This window comes from Merops nubicus, unplaced genomic scaffold (assembly GCF_000691845.1).
Source record: "Merops nubicus isolate BGI_N331 unplaced genomic scaffold, ASM69184v1 scaffold22239, whole genome shotgun sequence".
Taxonomy (NCBI): Eukaryota; Metazoa; Chordata; class Aves; order Coraciiformes; family Meropidae; genus Merops; species Merops nubicus.
Window position 1 is genome coordinate 22,315 of NW_008633382.1, and position 19,150 is coordinate 41,464.

Consider the following 19,150-nt stretch of genomic DNA (forward strand, 5'->3'; position numbering starts at 1 on the left):
AACCACACTAATTTTAGAGTAAAACATCGAGTCTGGCTTCTGAACAGCTTACAGTGACTTAGGAACATTTACAGCAGCTATTAACAACCTCTATCCCCCGCTAAGGCCTTTCTGAATGTACTGACATTCACTGCTTATGTATCAACACTGGTGGCAGCAAACAGGTTTGGGTGTGTCTGTCCAAAAGATTGTAACGGTTAAGTTATTAGCAAAACCTAGTCCAGTCCCTGCTGGGGACAATGGGGACTCTGAATGACAAAAAGAACCTGAAGCTTGTCATGGGTGTTCTACATCAGGCTTCTGTATAAGCAGTTTATGCCAAATAAAAATTGTCTTCTGTATTAATGACTCCACTTTGGAATCACAGTAAGTACCCTACTAAATGGTGCTTTTATTCTGAACTAAAGTGTCCCTTTCAAAGATTTTCTGTAGCTAGTCACCAAGTGTAAGAATTACACATTTGGTTTAGAATAAGACTAATCTACAAGCTGGTTTTTATAGAATTGATTCATTTCAAACAAGCTCAGTGAGGAACATTCACAAGCTTATATCAAGTGCATATTTAAGGGTTCACTGAGTCAGAGTTTAATTGATTTTCCCATGATTTTCAACTGTAGGGAACAAAAGTTTACCACAATAACAAGCATTTGACATAGTAGCGGGGAAAAGTTGAACAAAGTCATATTAACATTGAAGAACTTGTATTGAAAGAAAGGAAGGAAAACAATCTCTTCAGTAGCACCATTTTCATCTTCTGTGTATAACCAAAGTTTCCATCCCTCCCACATATATAATGACTGCACTGCTTTTAACCTGTAGCTTTCTGCAGCTTGTAAGAAAGCAAATAATAACAACAACAAAACAGGTTTATTTCTGCAGAATCACTTAGTTCATTCTAATCAGTACCTTGCAGCATTGCTAGGCACAGTTTAGCAACTGCTTAATTAGGCAGAGGAGTGGAAACACCTCTGCACCTCAAACATCTCAGATATATCATCTGACTGTAAACAGGGCTCTTTTGACCAAAGGAAATTAACTACAGGCAGATACTTTTGTTGGTGACTTTGGTGTGGTAGGACATCAAAGAGGATTCCAAGGACAGAAAACAGAAGATCCATGCTAGAGGCAAACAAGTTTGGGGATCACTGTTTTCCAGTGCTCAGCAGCAACAGGATGCATCTAGACCTTGTATTTATGTATTTATTTGTTTATGCATTTTTATATATTAAGGCAAAATAGTACCTGATCATCTCAGATGACTACCTAGATGATGGAGGACAGCACAGTCTTACTCCCATGGATTCTCTTGACTACAGGAGCCAGAGAGCCCATGTTTCAAATCCCTTTCCTCTCCCGCCCCCACCCTTGCAACAGCAGAGTTCTGTATAAGGACTCACGCCTAGCAGAGGAGGCATCCCTTTCTGAAAGGCCTCACTACCAACGCTAAAGGTGTCAGGCACTCAGGCACACATATAATTTTAGGGACAACAGATGGCAAAACTTAAGGTGCCTCCTCAGCATGTTCACAAACTTCAGGATGACCACACAGCAGAGGGGGAAACAAACAAAACCTTCAATGCTGCCATTGCACCAACCTTTCACTTGCTGCTCAGGCCCCCTCGTATGGCTTGCTACTCCAGGCATGCTGACATTGTTCCTGTGGATGTACTTGAGGAATACTTCAGCATTCCTTCGTGCCAGTGTACAGGCCTAAGAAAAACAGCCCCCACAAAAACAATCAGTAAAGATGAACAAAGAAAGCAAAGGGGACCCAAAGGAGTTCTTTGCTAATTTTGCAAGAAGTTCTTTTTCATTGGGGAACATGAGAGCTTCAGCTAAGAGTCAATATACTCAACTAATAAACTAACAGACTCATAAATGTATTAAAATATGAGTCATTTTGAATATAGTGTCTGATTTAATACATTAAGGCAAATTAATGGCAATACTAAAACAACTGGTTGCAAAGAGCTAGTACATCACACATTTTCAATCTAACCAAAGCTAACCCATCTCTCAAGAAAAGCATTTGTTTAAGAAAAGTACAATCTGGAGGCACAAATTCGTAAACCTTGCCTGCAAGCATGGTTTCATGCTGTATACCAGTTTATCAGAAGGTAGGAGGCTGGCTGTCATTTGACCTGTCAGCTCCACAGCTCTTACAAAGCAGCACCTGGAAGGCAGGAGGAAATCTCTGTCTCCATCCTGGTGCTGCCCTGCAGAGATACAATTGCTTCAGTTGTTAGTTCCGGCCTTGGAGGACAGGATTTTAAATGCTGGATGGTTCATAGGAACCAACACCAAAATGCCACATAATACTTATATTTTATATTTCTATGCAGTTTTAAGAATTTGAACTTTACACCATCACAAATAACATCCTCCAAGTGCAGTGCACTAACAAGTCCTGATGACATCTCCCTCAGATATGCATTGATGCTAATGCTTATTTCCCCTATTGTGAGAATGTGAAACGGTTCTAGCGTTAATACTGGCCAGCCAGTAGCTGAACTGGAATTACACCTCAGAGCCTCCTCTCAAGCTCACCAACACTGCTCTAATTTCCAGATTTATTAGAGAACTAAAATGAAACCTTGAGAAAAGCCTCCTTCTGTTCCAGATGTTTGCTGATCAGAGGGATAACATGGTCTATCTCAGCTGACGGTCCAAGTTTATCTCGACCTCCACACCAGTCTTCATCCCGTCTATATTCTTGTTCCAAACTCTCTAATACACTGCACACCTGAAACATGCCAACAGCACAACAATTCAGGTATCTACAATTATGATCAGGAGGAACATGTTCCATAAAAACATATAACAAATGACATTTAAAATCTAAGTGTTTTGGACTATGGGCCATGTCATGGAGTAACCGAGTATGAAACAGGCCCTGGACAGAATGATCTAGCAGTTCTTATTACCCAGAGGGATCTCTACTGTTTGGGATGTAATTCATCTGGTTTAAGAGTGATAAATCCTTCTTCTCTTCCAATGGATAATAGGGGGCGAAGCTCAAAAGGTCGAATCAAGGCAGGGGTCAGTCCGGCCCCTGTGGATCATTCAGGAAATAATCCCTATTCTGGAAGGCTGCTTTAGATGTGTTTAAATCCTACTGAAGTCAAGGGACTTAGCACATACTTAAAGAAAAACACATGCTTAAATACTTTCCTGAAACAAAGTCTGAAGCTGGAACTAATTCTCTTCAGCTGCATGTTAGTTGCTCCCTTTACAGCTTTTGTATAGACTGATAGAAACCAATAGACATTAAATCAGTGTCACAGCCTAGGTGGATGCAGGTGTTCCACTGTACAGGGCTTACACACATCTCTTCTATCTTGGTAGAATAATGGGATTGAGTTAAATAAATCAACACAGTCTGAAAACTGTGTGTGCAGTGGCTGAGTGTTCTGCATTGCAGATCCTGAGAATACTCTCATTGGCCTGTGCAGGCACTGAACAAAACATTTGGAACTTTCCCTTTCTACCTCAGAGAGCTCCTCCTACACACTCCACTGTCAAGAGTACTCATGATCCGGTCAGTTATTGCCAAGGGTCCAGCTAACCATATCCACCCTTTTGTTGCTCACTCCTGCAACTTTTCTATGAACACAGTTGTAATTCAGAGGACCCCACATGATCAAGAGCATAGTCTGGAAGATACTGCAGAATCATCACTAACCTTTCTCATTATTGCAGGCCATTTTCATATAAATCCATTCATGAACACATCAAACTCCATTTTAAAACTGGTGAGCTGAGGTGAACTTACCCTGCTAGGAGGCTGTTGAAGGACCTTTTGTGTTTGACAATCTGAAATCATCCTTTTGCTTTGATGGAAACCAGCATTTAACCCTCAAATACTTATTGGAGAGCAAGTGCCCCATGTGTTACTTAGGCCCAGAAAAGCATTTCCATTTTAATTATTGAAAACTTTGGCACTCTGTTGTGCTTTTGTGACTTAAAAAATGAAAGTAGATGGACTGCCTGGGATCCCGTGTTTCCAGAAAGGATGGTCCCTGCACATGCAAATATCACCTCTCTTTTAAGATGATGAGAGAAATTAATACAAAGTGGGCTGCTAAAGAAGTTGGAGAGAAACTAGACTGTTTGAGAGCCAGGGCTGCACCATTTATACCACGAACACAGTATGCTTGGGGAAGACAGGCATGAAAAGATTTGCTGTCTGTGACAGTCTCTCTGGCCTTTTAGCTGCTTTTTCTAGATACTTGAAGAATTCATGACCCAGTAAATTACTTAATCCACTGTCATGCAGTGAGGGAGCAGACTGTTAAGGACCACAGATCAGTTGTGCAGCCCACGAGAAGAAGACAGACTACTTGCTGCAGTGAGTTTATGAGCATTCAAAGTCTGAATGATCTTTGCCCTAAACATCTGCTGAAGAGACGCAACTAATGAATGAACTGGTGGGCACTGCAATATCCTTGTCTGTGACATGGAAACAGGAAGTGAGTCTGAATTGATAAATTACTGGCTACGCATATTTTGGCCAGCACATCTGACTGTCTAAAGCACTAATGAATTCCTTAATGGTTTTCATTTCTCACAATCCTCTACCAGCAGTAATTCATTTCAATCTTGAATGCATCAGGGACTGTAAATCTGTTTGAAACTCTTCACAGTGAAAGACATTAATTATAAGGAATGAATTCATCTTAAACAATCTTAAAAATGCATTAAACAAATGACATCAAAAAGTGGCCCTAGGATTATCTACAGCCTTGATATTAAGGAAAATAATCTCTTTCTCTAACGATATATTTATTTGTGCTAAAGAATCAGACATGGGAAGTTTTTTTAACTGAGGAACTGTGTGACAAAACAATAGAAAATGGAATGAAAATCACTGCTGCCTCTTGTGTAAAACCACAGACCCCTGCAATGTCCATGCCCACACAAACTGCTTGGCTGCAGTAAATTCCACTGGGCAAGGCTATCTGAGTACCACACTACAACACTAATTCTCACTGACTACAGTATAAATGGCACCTGTTTGTGCAAGGGATGAATAACCCCACCGTACCAGAAGCGATTCATGGACACCTGGAATGAAGTAAAGTTGTGTCAACAAATGATTCCTGTTGTAATATCTGTGTTGTAGATTGATTTAAGAGAAATCACTTTGTATCTTGGCATCTTTTTTGGCATGGTGGTGTTTAACCACTAGTGAAAACACTGGCCAGTACTGCTCACAAAATAATAAATAACCAATTGCAAGTAGCTCTGAAGGAAAAGCAGATTTATATTCCTCAAAATTAACACTAATATCATGAGAACTTGAAACAAAAATGGTGTAATTTCAGAAATTCTTCCTGTTCGAAAGAGGACAATTAAAACCAAATTAAAACAAACTTCAATTTCATTGCTTCACTGAAAACTTCAAGATGAAAGTTCTTGCAAACTTCTGCCTTTTTTGTTTGTTTGGTGTTTTTGGTTTGTTTTTTTTTTTTTTTTTCTTTTGGTTGGTTGTTTGGGGGTTTTTTTGTTACAATACTTGTCAAAGTCACCCAATGGCTCAACACTGGTCCTATTCAGGTGACAGAAAGGTTCATATGCATCTAATGTGTGGATGATGAATGCAAATGTAAACAGACAAAGGGCAGTTTTCAAGGGCAAGCATGGCTGACTGAAGCTGCGTTCTTCCTACTTTTGGGATCGCTCAAGGTAAAGGGAGAAGAACAAGCACTGCTCCTTAGTGGTATTAGCAGAGCAGGTACTCAGAACAGTCTAACTGCACTGATTTTGGTGCAAGGCAAGACCTTTCTCACTATACATTGGGAGCTAAATCCTAGGCTGTAGTGATATGCTATGGCACAGATAAGATACTGTTCAGCTCACCTGCTCAGAGGTTTTATAGAAGGCCACCGAGGCATTGACAAGTTTGAGCCTGTCCTCCATCTTCAGCATCAGCTGCTGCCAGTGCAGGGCCACCTTTTCGGCACACTCTCTGATAGCATCAGCATCGTAATGCCCAGCCTGTAGCAACACTTCAGCTTTCTGCTGGACCTGCAGGGCACTCTGGTGTGTCTTCTGTAAGGAAGTGGCATGAAAGAGGGACTGTGTATGAGGGGAGGAAAGAGAGGTTGTATAGATGTGCCAGATATATGGTAGAAAGGTGAAGTGAGGCGTGAGCATGGAGATGCGAGAGAGCGAAACATTTTTAGAGTTATCTTCAGTTAACAGTCACTTTCTGCAAAGCATTTTAGTTTCAATTATTCACACACATTTGCAACATGTTATTAAAGCTTGGAAGAAGCAGACTCTGGCTAAGATGGGTCAGCTCCACTGATCAGCTATTGTCCCTTGGGCAACAGCCCGGGGTAGAGTTCCCGGTGGATTCTTTTTGACAACCCCAATGCAGGTGGCTGTTGTCCTGAGCTCCCACCCAGCCCGTACTCTCTGCTAGGACTGCATCCCACACAGTCTGCAGATACAAAACCAAACACCAAAGAGTTGGAAAATTAAGGGCCTAACCACCCTAGCTTGACTCTTTCCAGGCAGTTTGCTGACATCAGCAGCTTTATTCATGTGTCATTGTCCTGACTGCAGGACACAAAATACCAACCCCAGAAGACATGAAGATGTCTTACTAAATGGCATGAGCAATATCACAAACATCAAGATACATATCTGGAAGTCAGTTCACTCATATTAGACCTACATAGGTCAATTTTTAAGGGCAGAGCTGGGGGCAGTCAAGACATTTTCTCCAACCCTCCCCAAGTTACTCAGTAGCCACTTTACAGGCAGGACTAAATTATCTGCCCCATTCCCCAGCCTGACCCCTCAGAGTCACCAAGTGGTGTTTACACCTTCCTCTGTGGGTTGCTGAGAAGAAAGTAGCCCCTGAGGCCCCCCACAGCCTCCTGAGTAATTGTGCTCAGGCATGGCTTAGTCCAATATTTGATTTTAATTTTCTGAACAGAAGCCCTAAAATCTCCTAAAGACTCCTCTGTTCTGCATCCCATTTGTAACTGCTGCTGACAAATTCTCATGTGATACTTTTATGATCTAATCCTTAAACCTGGAAAGAAGCTTGAAATCATCTGGTAATACACTGATGAATAAGGCAATGTAGAGAAAGCTATTAGGCAAAAAAAAAAAAAAGTATTAATACTTGGCAGAAAGATTTAGGAAGATGTTCAAGAACAACTGGTTAAATTTAATATCCAGCTGCTTTACTGATGTTAGAATTGTAATGCTTATTTTAAATAGAGTTTAAAGGATTTCAGCTGAAAATCAATTCCACATCTAGAATGCCATTAGAGAGCAGTCTGCCTTGTGTGTTTTGCTGATCTCTTCCCCATATTGAGCCTTAAATAGTTTAAATATTTAATCTAGTGTTTTCTCCCTTTGAAAACTTATTTTTCCCTTACTGTGACGTAACCCTCTTCTCCCTCTGTGATCTGCATTTACCACCAAATACAGCACTTCCCCAGTGGCAGCAAGCTGTGACTGCACAGCCAGTGTCTTCTTCCCCAGTGCTGTCTGGTGAGGGCTGCCAAGATGTGGTCAGCACAGCTTGGTACCAGACAGCTCATACAGAATTGATAGAAAACTTCTTCCTTTTCCCTTAGGAGCCACAACAGCTGCTCCTTCCTTAGTGTGAATGGAGCTAGATCAAAATAGGTAGTTAGCTGAGATTTAAACTTACTAGCAACACTATACTGTATATTGACTTACAAAATCCCCCCCCAAATCAGGCATCTCTTCAAATCTCCATTATGGAAATATTATTTTCATAATTTAAAGTTTGGTTTAGTTTTGGTTATTTGCAAATATATATGAACCACAGAAAGGGTTTTTCCAACTTGTTCTTTGCTCTGTGAAAAGATCTCAGTTAACATAATCTGGGAAGCATATACACCTTGTAAGCAGGAACTGGAGAAAGCAATGGAACCCCTTTCTAGCAACTGAAGTGAGCACAACCTTGTGAGTATAGGGTTTGTTCACAACTACAGTGATACAGAGAGTACTGGGCCTAACTATGAGTCTTGTAGTGCCCTACTTGGGGGAGTCCACAGCCTACCCCTACCTTCTCATTCAAAGGAAAGCTGCTCAGAGAAGATGGTGTTCCTCCTGCCAAGTCCTGGCCCCATGAGTGAAGCAAATGAGTTGGCTCACAATTAGTTTTCAAGGGCCAGGTAAAGATGTGTTACTCCAGGGCAAGCAGAGGCAAAAGCTCAGTTTAGTAGGCATTTCTTGCCGCTCTTGCCTCTTCAAAGTTATTTGAGAATGTGGGTTTCAAGGAATGTCTCTTGTTCTGTTGGCCAGTTGAGTGAAACAAAAATTTCATTCCTTGAGTAATGAAGATAGTCATAAATAAATGCTGTGAAATATTCTGCAGATCATGGATGTAGGAAGAAACAGACTTCACATAATTTTCCCATTTTCAGATCACCTTGTGAATGTTAATTTTCTTATTTTTTTACCAAAGAAATTATGTGGACATGCATGTCATTTTCATGAATGGAAAGGCTGATATCTGACAGCAGAACAAATAGCTGCAGATAAAAAATTACTTCACTATTAACCTCTGGCTGCATTGCCAGTTGAATAATAAGTTGATTTTCTAAAGCTTCTATTCCTTCTCTTCCTTCAAGCAAGCAAAAACTGATGCCCAAGAGTTAACCATTTGTGTGATGTTCACCTGGGAAGAAGAAATAAAGTTAACTTATTCGTGTTACCTCTATGGCCAGCTGAAACTGCTCATGCTCTCTCTGGAGCTGCTCAGCTTCAGAGAGTGAGCTTGCATTGACAAGGCTTGCGTTCAGCATTGATTCACCATTCCTGATCCAGCCAAGCACCTGGAAAGAAAGGATGTACTTTATAGAAAGGTTGCTTCAGTACAAAGGATTATGTAGTCACCAATCAGAAAATGCTTCAGCCTGGCTTGCAAAAAGGTACTTTGCCCTGTGCAGTCTCAGGCTGAATCACTTAGCAGAAAGAAATACTAGAATAATACACCCTCTTTCTTTTTGAAATTTCCAACCAGAATCATGGACCTTGGAACTCCTCTCTGTTCCACTTGCCTCTGTCTCTTTCACACAGAAGTCAGAGTTTAGGTGTGAGGAGGGAGAAGACACACTTGGAGTCATGGAGTTAAGATGCAGCTGGAGTTTCCACCTGCATGCAGAGGCAGGAAGAAATCCCAGGTCTTGCATTTTATATTATATATTTTATATATAAGAGGCTTTACTTCAGGGATATTCAGATTATTTGTAGACATGCAACCCATGCTGTAATGACTGCAGAATCAAATCCTAAATATACATAATCTGACAAGCTTGCATTTATTCATTTAAGCAGCAACATTTTCTGCTACTTTAAGATGTGTTTGGAAAATTAACACCCAGAACACACATGCAAGTTCATTGCTGTCTTGTCTCAAAGCCTGTTTTCTACCTGTGTGGGTGTCATATTATTCCAATAAAGCCAGAAAGTTGTTGAATTCAATTCACAGATGCATAGGAAATCCTGACTGCCCCGTCACTGCTCTAAATTTAGCTCGTGATTTACAAAGCTCCAAAATCGACTTTGCTGCAATATTCTACATAGTATTTTCCCTTTTGTGCCATAATTTTCACCAAGTGATCCATTAAATTGCTTGAAAGAAATAGGGATTTTCTGTTGGTTTCGTTTTTATCCCTACATCGTGCATCACCCTAGTTATAGCCATTCAGTTCCCCGTAGGGTAGGAAAGTGAGTTTTCCCTAGGAGAAAGAAAGGGGAGCCATCTACACGTGTAGCTGACCCTAATTTGCAGAAAATTACATTCTGCTCAGTACAACAGTGTGGAAGATTTCATTTGTCAGCTTTCTCTCTTTCATCAGCAGGTGTTATTGTTCCTGTGGGAAATGCAACACAGATTCAAAGGAAAAGAAATCCAGTTATCATAAGGCAATCTTTTTGGCTGGCATTTTCTATAATTCATCAGACAAGAAAGCTACATTATTACAGACTACATGGTACCAAAAGCTGATGTTAAGCAAAGGATCACTGTATCTGGGAAAGACATGATGCAAGGACATCATAAATCAAGACATGGTTTCACATTTTATACGCCATAACATACCCTGGCTCGGACCATTTAGAGTGTAGAAAATACTGGGTGTGCATTTTCTCAGTACGAAAATACTGAGTACATGAGGGTAAACACAGCAGTTTGCCTTTTTTTTTTTTTTAACCAATACAAACAGGGTGTAACAGAGTCCTCTTGGGAACAGCTTTCATTTGAGCTGAAATTTTCAAATCCTGCCACAGAGGTTTTAAAACAGATTCCTTACAAATATCTGGCTCTTTAAATAGTAAAAAAAAAAAAAATAAAAAAATAATCACTGGAAACCTCAGTCTTAAAGCAACTTGATCATTGAAAAGCTAATAGGCAACATGGTTGGTAAGGAGGACAAGGGGCCATACAACTGAAATCAGGCAGGTTTCCTCTGGTGTGAATGAAACATGTGCATTGCTCTGTACAACTGTCTTGCTGACACAAAAATATCCAGGGTAAGGCAGTTCAGGTCAGGCTTTGATGGACTACATCTTGTCAGCAATGCTTACAGCAGTCTTCTTGACCAAGGCTGCTTCTCCCTCTGAGTTGTGCCCCTCCTTCCCTCCCCCAGAGTGTGGGTTAAGACACTCACTGTGGGGCTCCTAAACTCCTTTCCAGGCCCAGGGAGCACCCAAGCACTAGAGAATTTTGCTTGGAAGAACTTGGATAATTAACATGTTCTAATTCCAAAAGACTAAGATTTAAATGACAGGGCCTCGTATGGGATTGCAACTTTTTCCAGTCATGTTTTTCCCTTGTTTTTTTTTTTTTTTCCCCTCTTCTTCTCTTGTGTGTCATTTACATACAGTATAAAAAAATCTCAGTTGCATACCCAAAGCTTCATAAGTCTAAGCGTGAAAACCAGCCACCTGTGGAGCTTTCCACTGTGGCATTGGTTTTGGAAGCAGACTGCGAAATGGTTGGAAGAGAGCACTTACATGTTCGTATCTGATTTGCAAGACCTGCTCACAAATTCACTCCTACTTATATAGTGCTTAATATCTTTTAATTAAAACTACACTTCTGTATATGGCTCCTCTGTAATTCAATAATAGTACCAAATTCTTCTAAGATTCATACCTTGAAACTCTTCCATCTTCACTAAGGGCAGAATCAGGTGCTATAGGAAAAATAGAAAGTGAGGCACCCCATGTGCAGCCTTCCTTAAGAAACGAGAGTTCTGTGTCACACAGTGCTTCTGTCTGCTGGTTTAGTTTAGTCAGAATGCTTTCCTTGATGTTTCTAAAAGACACTTAAGGCCTAGCTAAAGATACTCATCACGTTATGTTGGAAAAGATTTTTAAGTTTGAAAGGCAAAATAATGCAAGTGAATTTTTTACACCTCTGTAACCTTTGTGCCTTCTTTGAGTGGTTCTTACTACCACAGACACACCCACCAACAAATACACCTTCTGGTAATTTCAGCCATTTTAAAAACTGCATCAGGTTTCCAGGAGTTCTGTGATGTTAGATGGGAAAAAAACCCAAATATATTCAGTGTCCTTTGGGCATATTCATCTGGAAGCAAATCAAATGCCAAACAGCAAAAGTGGATGGAAAACAGAGATGTGAAATGGAATAAATACACTTTGAAACAACCTGGAAAGTTAAGTGTAGTGGAACACTGAGGATATCTGGGAGTGAACTAGGTCAAGTTCAACACTTACAAAAAAGAAATAAAGCATGCAAAGATAAAACAAGGGGATAAGGAAGCCAAACAGCTGCAAGCACAGCATTAGAGTTTGTTTTTAAAACTGATCTCCACAACTCTGTTCTGTTATTACTTTGATGTGAGCAATCCAAACTCTGTAGTTTCTGTCAGAAACAAGGGGAAATCAGTCTTGGGCAGGATCTTTCTTAATAACAAAGAGTTTGTGAATCACTGATCTATACTATTTCCACTCTAAAGCAGTTCACAGAACATCTCATTTGAAATCGTTCCACTTTAATGGCCCCAAACTTTGATTCATTGTCTTGGCATTCAAAACCTTGGTGCATATGATATAAAGCAGAAATCCCTGGTAAATGAGACTTAAATAGATAGAGACAGTTAAAAGACTTTGTATTTCCACGAACCATTATATCAAAATGCAAACACATGTACATGTAGCAGACTTGACCAATTTTCCTATGTCAGCAGAACTTAACCACAGCCACAGTAGATGTCCAGCAGCAACCACATCTCAACCGATTCCCAAGACTGAGAGCAATTTGGTAATGAGATCATCTATTGTCTCAGATGCACTAAAATGAAAGTGAAGGAGAACTGGACTAGACTGGAAATGAACTACAAGCCAAAATCAATTATGTTTCCCAATTTCACTAAATGGGTGGGAATATGACCTACAGGAAACCAGATAGATAGGGCATAATACATTTTAACTTGCCTCTTTCTAAGGGAAACTGTAGGTGTGGTAATTTATAGGTTAATAAACAAAGGAGTTCTTAGTATTCAGCTGAACAAATAAAATGATTCCTTACTATTGGTTTGCTGAAAGGTCACATAGTATTGAAGACTCTGATGGTCCCAAGCTCTCTGTTAAGGAAATACTAATTCAAGGAAGATGTGCTCTCATGCCACTAGATAGTTTTGTCCTAAAATAATTTCCTTTGGTTAGATTTTGGCTTGTAAAATAGTTAAAGCCCAGCAGATACTTGATAATGAGGCAAGTAACATCAGGTACCTGCAGAGTGCTGTACTGCCAGTGTATGGCTCCAGGAGCAGCCACAGGGCTGACTGACTGGCACTTCATACTGGTCAAGTGGGCTAGTGACACCTGGTCAGACCGCAGTACCCTGCATTTTTAGCACTTCTACTACAGATATTACTCCTCTCTGTTGTCTATCTAAAGATAAAATGGCTCTAGTTCATAATAAATCTACCACATGAAACAGCAAGCTTAGCTAAGTTTTGTGTAAGAAACTTCGGGAACCTAAGGAAAAGAGGACACAATTATCACATTAAAGTGGAGATTATATATTTTATAGTAATTTTTTTTTTTTTTTTTTTTTTTCCAGAAAAAAAAAAATTTTTTTTTTTTTTTTTTTTTTCCAGAAGAAAGCAAAAGCCCTCTACAGAGCTCTGGAACTTCATGAGGAGTTTGCCTTCAATTATCTCAAATGTAAAATGACTACATTTTCAAAATAAAAATTTAGGAGAGTTCTATATGTTATTTTTATTCAGGGTTGCAAAACATTCACATCAAAATGGACTTTGAAAGAAAATCTATGCACTGGTGTTGGTGCTGGCAGCTTGAGAGTTGCCTGAGAACAGAGGATTATTTGCCAGCAATGATAAAACCATCCAGATAAAATGTCACTCAGCTAGTCACTTCTGAATAAGGAATAGCTATGATCATGTGTACTGAGCACTCAGAATATAATTTGGTTTTTTTAGTAAACAAAGAAGCAAATCTTTTTCATGAACACCTTGTAGTACTTGGAAAACACTCCACAAACACTTTCCCTTTCCCCCATTTGTACTGGTATAATGGCAACCTGAATATTCCATGTCTGGAAAAATGTTCGTGGCTTTCCTAATGAGACCAAGACCATTCCACTGAAATCCAGCCATATGCTGAACTGTGAAGCAACCTATGGATTAGGAGTCAGGGAATGTAGTGTTATCCTGTCTATCAAAGAAAAACAAAGAAATGTGAGGCTTCTAAATTAAACATCAGGGGAAACCTAGGGAGGCAGAACATGAATGCCTATGCTAGGATGAAATGTGGAAGAAAGGCAATGTAGCAATATTAAGATGGCTGAACAAATCCTAGGATCTAGAGACCACAGACAGAATTCTTTATTTTACCCAGAAGATGTTAAAGATTCCTGCAGGTCAACAGACATATAGCAATAAATGAAAACGTGAAACTACTTTAATGTCACAATTAAGCCTCACAGCTCAGTTACCCTTTGCTTTGGGCCAGTCCTCCACAACAATGAAATCTGGATCCTAAGTCAAATCATTATATTCTCAGAACATATGGACTTCAAGGCAGCTTCTCCAGTTGGGAAGTTACAGGGTCAGTTCTGCACAGACTTCCCATAATTATTCATGAAGCCAAATAAATGCACACTAGAGGGAACAGAGCCCTTTGTTATTTTTAAAGGGTTGTGCTGCCATTTGTCAGCAAATCAAGTACTGTTAAGGAAAGGGGGATTAATATTGTCCTCCTGAAGGTATGTGACTTGGCAGGAGCTGGTTTAGCTGTTTGTATGTGTGTAATGGCTGAAAACCCATTTAAGATCCTTATGTGTTGTTAAAAACTCACCTGCTTGACTTCAGCCTGTAGGTGCCGGAGCTGCAGGCACTGCTCTAACCTCTTGTGAGTTTGGTCAGCATTAAGCTCCAGCTCATGCTGTTTCTCTTGAAGGAATTCCAGCAGTTCTTGAACCTGTGTTGCAAGATCAACGTCTTTTTCACAGATCAGCTCAATGCCTGCAATACACAGAGACATCACTGCACTTACTTGAAATTTCCATTGTTGCACAAATGTGAGCTTCAACCTTTTGTGTGCTACATAATGCATTGATTTGCAGCTCTCTGAGTAATTCTAAACTCTGTCACATGCAATATTTGGATTTCTCATTTTCCTATTCTGCATCACTGTATTTTTCTACAAATGCTCTGGTGACCATTGCTCATCTCACCCACCAAGGTCTGGCCAGTAGGACATGATTTAATCACAGCCTTGGTCAAAAACTTGCATGAACATCAAATTGAAAAAAAAAAAAAGAGAGAAAGAAATCTCTCTTTCTGACAGTAATTCATTAACTTAACACTTTGGAAATATATGTTGGAATGAACTTAGAATAAAAGACTACGAAGAAAACAGAAAAGTGAAATACAGGGAGTAAATTCTAGTTGACAGATCTACAGTAGTGCTACACGTGTGTGGAACTCCACAGTGCAAAATTTTTTTTCCGTCTGGGCACTACAGAGGACCATTAACAACAGTTTAGTTTAAAACAACCTCCAGCTCACTCAGAATTATTCCACAGACTGACTTTTACACAATCTTCACATACCAGTGAGAAAAGGTGGCTTAGTACCACACTCCCCATCCCCTGCATCCTGCATGAAATTGATAAACCCCTGATTGAACTGGTCTGAATTTCATAGCCAAGCCAGACTTATCAGGAGATTGAAATAAGAGACCTTCTGTGTCCCTTCCTACCTCCTGAATTTTCTTACTACACTATAAGCCTTGTGTGTAGTGGTTAGATGAAATACAACACAGTCTCACGTCTTCACTATTACACTGAGTGCAATAGCATTGCTGGATACATTACCAGTACAATCGTGAAAGTTTGGCTTGGAGGAAGAACAGTGTCATCTCTGTGATTATGAACTAACAAAGACATGACTCTTCCCTTTCTAAGGGCTACTGGACCTTTGCCATTGAGCTAGGGAGGATCAGAAACCTAATATAAAGATAATCAGATTGTAGTAAGTCTGAGAAAACACTGTAGTTTTCTCCAAAGCCGTTTGATTTCATGGAATAACTGGACAAAAATAATAATAATTAAAAAAAGTGTTAATTAGAAACTGCTGTACAAAAGGCTTGTAAACTACTTTTAAAATAGATTTAGAAAGATGCATTTTCTTCTCCCATTATGCTCCTCAGAGACTTGTGACTTTCATACTCTCTCACGGTGATATCTACAGAGAACAGTATACAAAATAAATATGACCTTATGATTGACCCTATACTCCTTTTTCCTGATTTCTGGTTTTATCTGAAAAGCACATGGGAATGTGATTGGCTTATTCCCTTTCCCAGACAAACCAAAACGGTTTCTTCATTACAAAATAAAGTGGAATGGCCCCTGGCTTCCAATTTAGAACTGGAAATTTAATGTATGTTTCTATTCTTGGGCGTGAATTTCTTTTCAATTGCCAGACACCAGGCATTGTTGCTACAATTAGCCAGCATATGGTTCTGTATCCTCAGGACACGAAGGCTTTTTGTATGCTTGACTTCCCCACACCTATTCGATATTAAATGCACAGTTTTCCTCCACGCACACTCAGCTGGTCTGGTTTTGATTGTGGTAACTCATCAGCAGCAACCAGTGAGCTGCCTGGGATGCTATCCAAGGGCAGCCTGTGTTCCCTATGATGAATGATCTGCCCTTTCTTGTTTGTCACATGTCACACAGATTTATGCAGCACATGCAGTAAGAGCACTTATTCTACTCAAAGATTGGTTTTCAAAATAGGAAGCCTTGATTTCAGAATAATTTCATACATATTATCTTTGCATTGTGTTTTGATAGATAGAAAAGCACAGCAGATTTTCTAGTAAGCTAAACTTTTTTTTTTGCCATTTTCTCATAATGTCTCAACCAGTGCAGCAGATATCAAGTGAAGGATAATGGAATGAAAATGTTTTTTAAAAAATAGTACAGAAAAAGAATACCAAGCCACACTAACTGGGATCATACAAAACATATATTAGTTAGACCTGAGCTATCTGCAGTGTGAGATATTGTCCAGTGTAAGGAAGGGGTATTGCTTTTTGACCTGTACAAAGCTGGTTTGTAAGTGCTTTGAACCTAGTTTTAGGCTGGACTATCCAAAGCCTGTGACAGGAACGTTTACTGTGCTCTTCCTTGCAACATAAACTGTAGTTATAGCTAATAAATGGCATCACAAACAAAATGAAATAGATTTGCATTTCCCTTTCAAGCAATACAATGCTGGGAAAAGATGTGAATGAGGTTAGCCTGACGACCAGGAAACAAAAGGGCTTTGAATTTTCCATATAGCAGGCAGGGACTGTGTAACTTTCCCCAACATCAGCTTTGCAGTGTGTTTCAGGCCTGACGTAGACAAACGGTTTCTGAGATACAAAATGGTAGCTCTGTAAACCATGAGTGACTCCTAACTGTGGTACTCATGATGACAACGATACTGACAATGCAAAGGGACTTTAATAATCAAGTACATTTGTGCAATCAATTAATCAGCTATTAGAGTGAAACTACTTTTAGCACCTAGAAGCAGAATGACTGAGGTGCGTATGGTAATGAATTAATGTGAACGTGTCAGCACTGCAGCTTGGGCTGAGGTGTTAACTGCTGAATTATGATCCCAGACTTTCCACAGGAAATGGATTTCTTAGAAATGTCTAAACTGTCACTTTTGGAAACACCAGGCCCCTTCAACACATCAAGTAAGACATCCAAAAATCAATACCCCTTTCTGATACTATTTCCCCATATATTTAATGTAGCTTTGCTATCAGAACTAGAGCTGTAAATAAACCAAAACCATAGAAGACAGGTTCATTGAAATAAAAAATGCTGGCTCCTTAAAAAGCCCAGTCTTCTTGACAATACTGTTATAATATGCACTAATGCAAATATGTTTCCTGAAGGACGTCAACTTTATTGAGATTTGAAGACAATTTGAAAGTACTGCAAGATTTCAGAAAACACAGTCTGACTTCCAGATCTTACACATCCCCTAATAAAACCACACATTTCTTTGAAGAATAATTTTTCTGATGGTGGAAAAAGGCTAACCCAAAGCAGTCTCACCCACATATGCTGGAGTAGTGGAAGGAATCACAGGAACGTAACTCTGAGCTGTATGGAGCTTTGGAAATACTGGACTTGCATAGATGCCTCACATGCAGAGTTGCCCTGAATATCTGCACTGCCTGATAAGGTGCACCACAGGACCACTGGATTTATTGTCACCAACATGACAATGTCCACAGGGATTTCCAGACACTCCACAGCCTAGTAAGAATGACTATTCCAAATCTGCATCAGACATGCACAAAAACATGGGTGGATGTCTAAACCTTTCCTTTTCTACCTGCACAGGGTTTCCAAGTGAAAAAGGGATCAAGCATGGAAAAACCTGGATGTAACTTTATCTGACAGACTCACTAGCTTAATGATCTCCAAGCCAAATCAGTTTCCTGTGTGACATGATAAAAAAAGAATAAAGCTCAAAGAGAGTTATAGGGAAGGGAAGAAACTTGGGCAATTAAGAGTGGCTCGTTAGGTAGGCTGTCCCTGAAAAATCACATCTTTTCTGGCTTTGTCTTCTATGGCTAGAGCTGCGTTTTGATGGCAGCAGTGGTGACTGTACAATAGGAAGCAGCAATAGCAGCTGGTTCCCCAGAACCCCTGCAAGTTGGCAGCTCTGGCAGTAAGAACAATCATCCCTTGACTTACGCACTTAACAGCTTTGACAGAGGACTTAGAAAGAGAGAGTAAAATTAAATTAATTTTTTATGAAGTATAACTGTCCTTTATTGAAATAAAGCTCCCAAGAGCAATTTCTCTCTCTTATTTCACCCTTCTCCCAGCATTTAGCATTCCATGCATGGCAGATGTGACCATTACCTTTGATCAACTACACTTACTCTACATCCCCATGAGGCTTCTGCTTCCTTGCCTTTGGGAGCAATGGATTTTTATTGGGTTGCCTTCGTAGAACATGGTCTCAGATAATCTTATAAAAACATTTTAAAAGTCATGTCATTTAGTTGCTAATCTTTTGTCTGTAATTCAAAAGAAGTTGTTTCTAATGTCTTGAGAAACACAGATTTTCCCCCATCTGACCCATGAAAATCAGTCACTAAGACTCCTACTGCGCTCTGTTCTGGATCATGTCCTTTATTTCCCATGTATCCCTACCAATATTAAGATTCTTCACGGATGGGGGGTGGGGGGGTGGGGTGGATGGAGCGAGGTGTGGAGGAGAGGCAAAAAAAGCAAACATCTTAACTGATGTATGAGGACACATTTCCTATCTCAGAAGGCAAGGGGGGCTGAAGCACAGGACCAGGCAAATTGTGGGCAGATCTCATAGAACCTCACACACATGGTTCACACAATGCATTCTGTTGTCTAGGTCACAACATACTCGTGTAGCAGTCATTAAGTCTCTGTTGAGTGCAGCTTGACAAATCAGGCTGAAATCTGCCAGATTTTTTTAAAAGTGGGTGCCTAGAGGTGAAATGTTTGCCAAAGAAGAAACCCATAAAAATTCTTTTTATTTTAAAAATTAAAATTAGGAGGGAAAGAACAGGAATTGCTCCTGTTTTGCACTCT

General features: G+C 39.9%; 1 protein-coding gene across 1 annotated transcript in view; it reads right to left on the reverse strand.

Annotated features, from left to right (window-relative positions):
* Positions 1-19,150, reverse strand: part of KALRN (kalirin, RhoGEF kinase) — a gene marked incomplete at both ends in the record, with an annotated part of 73,114 nt that overhangs the window by 20,505 nt on the left and 33,459 nt on the right. The window contains 5 exons of the mRNA XM_008948251.1: positions 1,596-1,710; positions 2,594-2,743; positions 5,860-6,051; positions 8,709-8,828; positions 14,347-14,513. Of these exons, the coding sequence (XP_008946499.1) occupies positions 1,596-1,710; positions 2,594-2,743; positions 5,860-6,051; positions 8,709-8,828; positions 14,347-14,513 (744 nt within the window). The remainder of the gene's footprint in view (positions 1-1,595; positions 1,711-2,593; positions 2,744-5,859; positions 6,052-8,708; positions 8,829-14,346; positions 14,514-19,150) is intronic.